Source organism: Malaya genurostris, chromosome 3 (genome assembly GCF_030247185.1).
Source record: "Malaya genurostris strain Urasoe2022 chromosome 3, Malgen_1.1, whole genome shotgun sequence".
NCBI lineage: Eukaryota > Metazoa > Arthropoda > Insecta > Diptera > Culicidae > Malaya > Malaya genurostris.
In genome coordinates this window covers 36,490,173-36,500,046 of record NC_080572.1, presented here as the reverse complement: position 1 = coordinate 36,500,046, position 9,874 = coordinate 36,490,173, and the positions used below count along the sequence as shown (strand labels likewise).

Below are 9,874 nucleotides of genomic sequence, written 5' to 3'. Positions count from 1 at the left end.
TTGCATCTAGTGGTTTATACGCCGTCTCCACGTTCCGTCTGCTATCTGCACTCCGCCTTTGTAGATGATACGCAGCACCTTTACTTCGAGTACACTGAAGACGTGTTGGTCCTCTACAGTCCAGGTCTCGTAGCTGTAGAGAACAACCGGTGTAATGAGCCTTTTATGAGTGGTGAATTTTATACGGTTGTGTATTTACCTCGATCGAAAGAGTTTTCTGTGTACAAAGTACACGACATTTCCTGCTAATATACGTCTCTGTTTTTCTTTGCGTGTATCATTGTCGGTGGTCACAAGTTAGCCCAAATACACAAACTCGTCAACCACCGCGATCGCCGTCTATCAATATTCGTGGTGGAAGGCGCAACTTTAAAGAAACTGTTCGTTTTATGTATTTTGTTTTCAACACATTTATCACGAGTCCGACACGCTAACCTTCGGATTCCAATTCAATGTTTCCACCATCTTCTCAAAAGTTAACGAGTTATTGCTCCTTGATATTTGTTTATAGTCCAATAGACTTTTTTCACTGGACTACCAGTGATATCCTTATTGTGTCAGAAAATCGTGCCATAGTACGGGTGAAAATTCTTCAACGCGAGACAACGTGCTCACTCGGTGAGAGCTTCTCCGGAAGTTTTAGTTTAGTAAAAACAGTCGGTTGAGTGATTTCTAAACACCAATTCTTTTGACAAGTTGTAAGCTATCTAGCATGCCTTTGTTTTTTTTCTTCAGTAACTTCATTCGTTTTTTGTTATTTACATTATATTACACTAGTGTAACACACACCCGGCTACATTCACTCGATTTCATTATTACGACATCATTTTGCTGAACGTCATAAAAAAGGTTTCATAGATCATAGTTTGCAAAATTTTATATTAATCGACTGACATGGGCACCTCCATCCCAAAATTATGAGCGTAAAATAGGTAGCAGGTCTTAATGCGAAAATTCAACTTGATCATTCATTCCCAAAAGTAACTCGGAATATCTTTTTTGAGCGGGTCAACAGTACTGAGAGGCTTGAAAACATGTTAGAAAACAAAGTGTCACTGCGTGAATCTAGAGATCCGACTGTAATAGGTTCTTAAAGTGACACCAAAAGCACGTAACTGATGAAATTAGTGTGGTAATGCGCCCACAAATGATAGTATAAGACTGCTGACCCATTTTACATAACCACAGCAGGTATTGGCTTAAGTGCTCTCACTATCTTAAAACAGTAAAGTCGCTTGGATGCCAGCAACTACTGACAAATGTCTAAATTGAAGTGGTTGGTTGCAATGATGCTAGACGAATCTATCCTCAAAGTAGCGCAAGGAAAATGTCTTTCAAGTTATAAATTCCAATAGAGGTTATGGTTTTGCTCGAAACACACGTTCAATTAGGCTTTCTGACAGCTCACAACCACAAATGCAAATAAGATTGGTTTGTTTTCATCAGGTAACGCCAGCATTAAACATGATTCAGGCGATCTCCAAAATTTTTTTTTTCGGTCAACGTCAAAATTAATTCAAATTTTTTTTAGCCGAAAATTGCTCACGTACCCAACGTTATAATGTTCCGTGAACTTGACGTAGTGTCTCTTCATATGAATTGCTAACAATAAATGTTGCTATTCCGTAACCGTTCCATTCCGGTGATAGTCGCCTGATACCACGTGTGAATCGCTTTTACATCGGTAGTAACATGTGATTAGGGCATATCCCACGATAGGCCCTTGCGAATTTTACAAAATAGAATGCTCATTGCTCGGCTCTACAACCTTCATTAACACAATAATCGATATAATCTCGTAGATAGAAGCCCAATCTACGAAATATGCTTGAATTTCATGTTTAAAACTTGAGTAATGAGCATTATTTTTCAAAAGGGCATATCGCACGATATGCCCTAATCACATGTTAGTGCCGACATATTATTAATATCCGGTCCAAATCACTGTTGCGTACTACTTTGCACGGATCAATAACCATTGTATGGAATCTCGAACGCAAGAGCTCATAAGCGACTGCTGGAGAATTGCTTTTTAAAACAAACGTTTAATTTCTTACACACATTGAAATCTCTATTTGGATGTCTGTTCTCTGTGATATTTTGTTTTCATCAGGAAATATATTGGCCACCCATTATTCACTAGTGTCGCCGTTTATTTTTCACCGGACATAGATACCTCAATAGCATTATCAAAATTTACATAGTGGCATCTCTGTGGATTTATTAAACTTTTTTCGAAAATGGTTTGTGTCTTATCTACGTTTTCCATTAGATTTCACCATAAATCAAATAAACATAGATTTCCCAGTGTAATAGTACTTCAGTTGAGCAACCCGTGACACCAAAAGTTCCGTCCGGTGAAGAATGGGTGCATAAATGCTCCTAAAATGCATGCATAAAGTTGCCTGCGCATTTAACACAACCACAGTAGCAAACGGAAAAAAGTACACCCGTTTCTTACTTCAAACACTGTCAGTGTACAGTGAGAAATCTAGGTTTACTTAATTTATGCTACTGTGGTTTTATTAAATGCGCAGGCAACTTTGTACATGCATTTTAGGAGCATTTGAACACCCATTCTACACCAGACGGTGCTTTTGGTGTCACGGGTTGGTCAACTACAGTACTATTACACTGGGGAATCTAGGTTCATTTTATTTATACCATAGCCATGATTGCAATTTGTCATTGACGCAGCCTTCAATGTTTTGTTATTTTATTAATCATTGAATTTAACTTATCGTAAATATTACCCTAAAAATCAATAACATATTCGATAATTTACTTCTCAAGTGGCGCATAATTGAGCAACTTTTCAATCAAATCGACATGTCCTAGCAACATTCTACGGCAGCAGTATCGTTTCAAACCAAGTGCATCCAGGGCATCACTGTGGAAAATGCACATGTAAAACAGAAATAGCGAGAGTAATCGTATATACATACCCTTCAGTATATTCTGCCTGTAGTAAACCCAAATAAGCTTCCCATTTGTTTCCTATCACTTTGCCGCATGTAAAACAGCGTACAGGAATGATCATCTTGAATGGCTATCTTAAAAAGGTAAAAGTAAATAAAATATATCTAAGTAATGTAAATCGATAACCACACCTTCAACTTACTAACCAAATTATTCGACCAATATGCAGGAAACTTCGAAATTTGAAGCAAACCTTGCAGCAATTTTATGAAATCATTACCAGATTGTATCTGTTGACAGAAGCAGAGTTGCCAATGTTCCAGATTTATCAGGCATTTGCCAGATTTTTCTCATTTCGACAGACACTCTAATGTAGTTTTCGCTTGATGCCAAACCTAACCCAATTTCCACCCTAACTGCTGTCAAACCGTTTGTTCGAAGTCAGTTTCGAACCTAGTTTTAACGTCCGTAACAATCCAGAACGACATAACAAACCAAATCTTTTGCCGGATTCTATAGACTTCACCACATTTTCACATTGCTATGTTCGAGATCTTAATTTACCAACGAGTCGAATACTTTGTTAAAAAGTGAATGGAACTTGTTTTCGTTAACATAGACGATGCCAGATTTTGACAGACTTTTTCTTTCGGAACGGCCAGATTTAATTTCTTAGCACTTGGCATCCTTGGACAGCAGTGACGAGATAGGGTGGTTTTCGCAGTGTTACACTGATAAAAACTTTCACAATCGATTCATATGTAAACACTACTTCCCGCATAGCGTTTTTGCTTCCTAGGCAGCCATGGCCACCAGACGGCTACCAAAATTGATTCAGTGACGGTTGTCAAATCCAATTTGACAAAACAAAGTCGCCTGTATCTAAGTTAGCCGAGCGTTTTCATCTTCTCACCTTCGCTGAAAATGTCAACGATTTCAATGTGGAAAAATCCTGGTGGATACGGTTGTATCGTTTGAGTTGTATATCTGGCAGTGGTGAGGCAGTCGGTCACCAGAATGTCTGCCAGCCATATTTTTCCAGCTGGCAGCGTTTAGTCAGCCATCTGGCAGCAATGCGTATGCGGGGGGCCGTACTTTTCCACATTGAAATCTTTGAAATTTTCAGCGAAGGTGAGAAGATGAAAACGCTCGGCTAACTTAGATGCAGGCGACTTTGTTTTGTCAAATTGGATTTGACAACCGTCACTGAATCAATTTTGGTAGCCGTCTGGTGGCCATGGCTGCCTAGGAAGCCAAAACGCTATGCGGGTAGTGACAGCAAATAAAAAAAGACCAACTTACAAATTTGCTTATTTTAGTTGAACAAATTAGAATTAGTTTAATTTATATTTCATTGAATTTCTTTTTTTTCAATGTTTCAAAGTCCGACGAGAGGTAGCCAATGATGAACAAAGTGAAGCTGTACCAATGATTTTCAAAACAAATTTTATATGACCAAACAAGGATTGTCATATCATTTTTATTGTGTTACAGATTTCGTAGGTTCTGGGTAAGCAATATGTTCAAATAAGTGAAATTACGTAATAAAAAATTCCATTCGTTATAGAAGTAATGTCGCGTCTTCAAGTACTGATTTTAGTTCTGGTGGGAACGAAAATTTTCCTGGTAGACGCCATAGGAGAGCTGCCGGTCAGTAATATTCCAATCTACAGCGATGGAATCTATTTTGAAAAGTTAAAGCCGGTTAAAATACAAATCAGTACATGGACGCTTCAGGCAGACTACGAGCTGAAGGAGTTTGTAGAGGAAATTATCGTGGCTAACTCTAGTGTGGATAAACTTATACAGGCTTGCAGAGACCTTAAAAGTAAGTTTCCTGGTAGCTGTGAAAGTATCGGTAACATTGTTGATCTGACGCGCGAACTCAATGATTTTAAGAACCTCCTGCAAAGTTTTTGTGAAAGTAACTCCCGTAGGAAGAGGGGAATTTTGCGAAGTTGGTTTGGACTAATGGATGATGATGACAGAGATGAAATCGACGGAAACTTCAAGAAAATTGATGAGCAAATTGAAACACAGACTTCTACGGTTAATCATTTCTTCAATACTACAAACGAAGCGATTGCAATGTTAAGTGGTAACATGTTCAAACTGGATCCTAAGAAACCTGATTCAATCGATTATACTCGTGAAGGTCAGTTACTGGTTATGGATATTCTATTGAACAAGATTATTCGAAAGAAAGAATTATTTATGAAACTTCTTCAATCATCCAGTACAATGTCTCTTGACGATAACATTGTAAGTCCTAGTCGTTTACTAAAAGAGCTTGAAAAACTGCACAAGATTCTTCCGGTTGGTTTCACTTTTCCTGTAGCGTTGAATCTTCGGGAAGTAATTAAAATTTACACGTTGTCAAGAGTTGTTGCACAGGTTGACCAATGTAAAATGAAAGTCCACATTTTACTACCTCTTTGTGAAACAATTCAATACACTACATTGAAAGGAACTAGTGTTCCAACAATGCAAGATGGTATTCTGAAGATGTTCCCTCTTGAAAATGACGTTTTGGTGTATAACAACGACCACCATTTAGGAATGGTAATGAACTACGTCGAGTATAAAAGTTGTAATCATCTAAACGATTTTGCGTTGTGCAACACGCACCATTTAATGAGGAATCTGTCATCGGCGGAGGATTGCATCGTTGTAACATTTTTCAATAGGACGAACTCTGATTCTGACTGCCGTGTTAGTCGTCTTCAATTAAGACATCAGATTTGGATTCAACTGGCTGATCCCAATCGGTGGGTCTATGCAATACCTAACACGACTTCGATAGAAGTAAACTATGGTCTAACTTACAAAAGATTTGTAGAAATAGGAGGCGTTGGAATGCTAAAATTAATTCGAATGTGTCACGTGAGATCTCAGGTAATTGTATGATTCTTTTTCTTGAAGATCGCTCGTTTACCTCTTTGGTTTTTAGGACGTAATACTCCAATATGTACCGCAATTAGGTGGTGTTGTTGAGACGCATAGCTTTGGTTTTCAACTACCAGCAGTAATAACGCGTGACCAGCCACGCATAATTTCCGCTAGTGACAATAATAAGGTAATACTTGCTGGTAAAAATTCTGAAAGTGTCGTTCTCGAGCGAACTCATGTGGCTGGAATACACTACGAGCAGTCAACATTTTCGCCGTGGGCAGTAGTAGGAATTGTTTGTGGTGTTTTCATCGTCACCTTCATAGCAGTCAAAGTTTATTTTAAAATGGTAAACGAAAAACAGCGTCAACAGTTACTCATGGCACGACTTCAACAACAAGAACTGATGGGACAGAACGGAGCCGATTTAAATATTACTTCTCAGTCTACTGACTCAGCTAATACCTCACAGCAAGGATTCCTGCGGGCGTCAGCTCCATCTCGGGAAATAGTGGACTGAATTTGCAAATGGTGATCTTTGACATTTTCAAACAAATAACAAACGAACATTGTTTGATAACGGATATTGTGTGGTCGATCAGGACAGGTGCCTTACCGTCATATTTTCAATTTTAGAGTAAATCGGTACAAACATCTGAGTAGGGAATATCGTGCGATAGGCCCTTGCAAATGTTACAAAATTTAATGCTCATTGCATTATAACTTTCATGTACACAATAATCGATAAGATTTTGTGTACAACATGCTCAAAACCTGAGTAATGTGCAATGTGTTTGTAACTATTGAAAGGGCATATCTTACGATATGTCCTTTTGACATGTTTGTACCGAAGTGATTATTCATTATGTTTTGAATGCTAGATTTATATCATTGTAACGTTATGTGATTTTTTAATTAAATAGGTATTATGTAGTAGAAGACGAAATATATAAAATATATTCACGTAAACAAATATTCCCTCCCATTGGTTGGTGGGCTTGACGGTCATGCAAACATCATCGCATGCAATCAATTAGCGTGACAATTTGATAAAGATATGCGTTACAGCTTTTAGCTTCATAGTTGAATTAAATGAATAAGATATGGAACGGCTTGAATAAGATATTGATTGCATTACGCTCCAACATCCGAGGTTGGAGAGGCCGGTAGAGCTTAACTGAGCTTTTCTTTTGTTTTATTTTTATACTACCGGCCCCTATTACCAGTGTGAAGTGGAAATTAAGTGGAGTGAACGTATCTCAATTGCGATTCACTCGATGACAACAAATGAATGGTAAATCGAGTCCATCTTTGACGTTTATTGGTAGTTTGTGTGCCATGAAATACTGTGGAATGATAGAATATTGTAGAATAGAATAAAATAATATTCACCCCGATTCTGCAATCCGATGGATTTGTGATACGAACGAATCTACACTTTCGTTCGTGTTCGAATTTTGCATTCTTTATTCCGTTCGACTTGTATGATTCGATCGACTCTCGTTCGAGAACACTTGAAATTTCGAACACAAACCATCAAAGCTGTCAACACTACTTACACGTTCTATATTATTTATATTATTGTAATTTTCACTGTCGGTTAGAAAAGATTGCGATGCAATAAGATAGCGACAAAATGCCGCAAAGATAGCGAAACTGTCATTCGCATCGATTGAACCCCTTCGAGACCACGATCCTGAAAAAAAGCATCAAATAGACCGTTACAATGACAAATTTCTATTAGCAGAATAATTATTAAGTAAACTTCAATCATAATGAATTCATTTTGATAATGCGTATGTGATCTGCCATCGACTGGAACAGGCACGGATTTTTAAGCGTATGTTATTTATTATTCGTGCTTTATTCGAAACATTGTCGATTTTAACAATAAAAATAAACTATCACAAAAAATTTTAAATCGTCCACTCCAAAAAGTTGGTCGTCTTTGATAGATATATCACCCTCATGCTTGTTTACGGCCGTATGCGATACGTTCGAAAGTATAGCAAATTCGTATTCCCGTTTACGTTCGAATCAATCACACTTTTAAACATCGTACATGCATAAAAACAACGCCCATCCAACTTTAAACTATCAGTTCTGGTACAGATTTGAGTTGTAAATAAAAATCTTTGATATCATTTGTTATTTGACTTGTTTTTTCACTGATTTTGTATCATAATGTTTGCTTACGTCCGTATCGACCATACGACGAACGCATGCTTTCGAACGAATGCGAACAAGCCATTCTTGTTTTCACTCGAACGTATACGTACGCGATTCCTGTGCAAAAGAAGGATCGGTAGCGCAGGTAGTTTTTTTTAAGGAAGATTGCAAGCATCAAGGAAGTGACGAATGCTACATAATAAATAAATATCGTACTCAGGATCAATTTTATTCAAGTCGGTAAATGAAATTTTCAAATTAAACTTCGTGCAAAGTAAAAAAAAAGCATTTGAAATAGCAGTCCGATCAGTAGTATCTGCGAAAAATATGTTGCATTTTTCTTGCAATTTTGTCATGTTTTCGATAGCCTACATATTTATTTCATTGGTAAAATCATGCATTTAATATAAAATAAAGCATGTTTACCCATGGCGTATTTTCCATAAAGTACTTAATAGATGCAAAATTGATGCGTAAAAACTTTGAACCTCGCATATATTCAAAGGCTCCCCAGAAAAAACAGCATTTTACTATACTGCTATGCTTTCTAAATGATTTATGCATAACACAAATTTATGATTTGATTACAAATCACCTTTAGATTCGAAAATAATTTTGTTAGAGATCGGTTAAACTTTTTTCAATGTGTTCGAACGATTGATTCGCAACATTAAACTGACGAATCGAAACCACGGCATTTCGTCTATTCGTCCGTAAATGGGAATGGGATATTTCGTTCGTACGAATGATGTTCGAATACACGTTTCGTTTGAAACTAAAATGGCATATATTCTAGCGTTTCGTATATGGTTAATCACATGAATTGGACTGATTACATCAAGGCTTAGCATTTATTTTAAAAAGTTTACTGATATTTGAATATTTTGTGGCAAACGAGTCGCGTTCGAATTCATTCGAGTGAAAACAAGAATGGCTTATTCGTATTCGTTCGAAAGTACCCGTTCGTCGTATTGCGGATACGGACGTAAACAAGAATGAGGGTGATATATTTGTTGATGCTTTCAATGAACAATGAAATAATACTGGTCGCTAAGGATTATTACCAGTTGAAACTGCAATTAACATCAATTCACCAGTCGATTAATTTTTCTTGTGGCTCTAATGCTAGTTAATTTCAATACAACAGACAGCGAAGAAGTTAAAACAACAGTTCAATATTCTGGCAGAGATGCCAGGTACGTCCGCGTACTAAAAATGCTCCTATTCGAGCTCAAAATTTAAAATTATGACGAGAAAAACCAAACAAATACCGTACAGTAATAGCAAAAGTCAATAAATTGGACGTATGTTTATGAAAACTTGGAAAATCTACAAAAAGTCTGCTTGATTGCAAACTCTGCTAACGAACGAAATTGCAAACTTACATACCAATCTGCAAACCTGGCATCCATGGTTCTGACGCTCATTATTTCGCTATTGAACAATCCAATCAGCGTGGTCACCACGAGATAGCGTTATGGTGATTGTTTTGACATATTCCATGTATTTAGAAATTTTTTTGACGAATTTTTCAATTTACTTGAGTTTGAAAGAATGCAGATGGCAAAACCTTACAAATATGGGTAAGAAAAACGATTATTCACGTCTTGTCATCAAACATATGATTTCAAATTGTCCTATACTCTTGACAATCTCGGATGAAATTTGAAATTTTCAGTTCACATACAGATTTGATTTAGATGATAGAACATTAGTAAATAGACTAGTCATAAAACTTTTGATCATAATTTATCAATTAATCTCAAAATCCAACCCAAAAAACAAAGAATATCCCAGATATGAAAACAGTACCCAACCTCATTTCTTCGAATTTGGTATTTCATGTTACGATTTCTCCATAAATATCAATCAAACATACCACGGAAAGTTACTGAAT

The 9,874-nt window shown here is 36.9% G+C and overlaps 2 protein-coding genes across 7 annotated transcripts; one reads left to right on the top strand and one right to left on the bottom strand.

The window, feature by feature from the left end:
- Window positions 1-2,675: 2,675 nt before the first annotated feature.
- Window positions 2,676-3,256, bottom strand: LOC131435927 (DNA-directed RNA polymerases I, II, and III subunit RPABC5). 5 transcript variants are annotated; one of them, XM_058604225.1, is made up of 3 exons: window positions 3,111-3,256; window positions 2,946-3,049; window positions 2,676-2,890 (listed from the first exon to the last, which is right to left on the bottom strand). In XM_058604225.1, the coding sequence occupies exons 2-3, from the start codon at window positions 3,038-3,040 to the stop codon at window positions 2,782-2,784; spliced, it is 204 nt and encodes a 67-aa protein (XP_058460208.1). In that variant the 5' UTR covers window positions 3,041-3,049; window positions 3,111-3,256; the 3' UTR covers window positions 2,676-2,781. The 5 variants fall into 5 exon arrangements, with proteins under 5 accessions (XP_058460208.1, XP_058460210.1, XP_058460211.1 ...); XM_058604227.1 differs by having other exon boundaries at window positions 3,126-3,241; XM_058604228.1 differs by having other exon boundaries at window positions 2,946-3,053; window positions 3,122-3,237.
- A 939-nt stretch (window positions 3,257-4,195) lies between these two features.
- Window positions 4,196-7,729, top strand: LOC131435666 (uncharacterized). Of its 2 annotated transcripts, none has more exons than XM_058603790.1 (3): window positions 4,196-4,429; window positions 4,490-5,814; window positions 5,870-7,729. In XM_058603790.1, the coding sequence occupies exons 2-3, from the start codon at window positions 4,492-4,494 to the stop codon at window positions 6,326-6,328; spliced, it is 1,782 nt and encodes a 593-aa protein (XP_058459773.1). In that variant the 5' UTR covers window positions 4,196-4,429; window positions 4,490-4,491; the 3' UTR covers window positions 6,329-7,729. The 2 variants fall into 2 exon arrangements, with proteins under 2 accessions (XP_058459773.1, XP_058459772.1); XM_058603789.1 differs by having other exon boundaries at window positions 4,487-5,814.
- The last annotated feature ends 2,145 nt before the right edge of the window (window positions 7,730-9,874 follow it).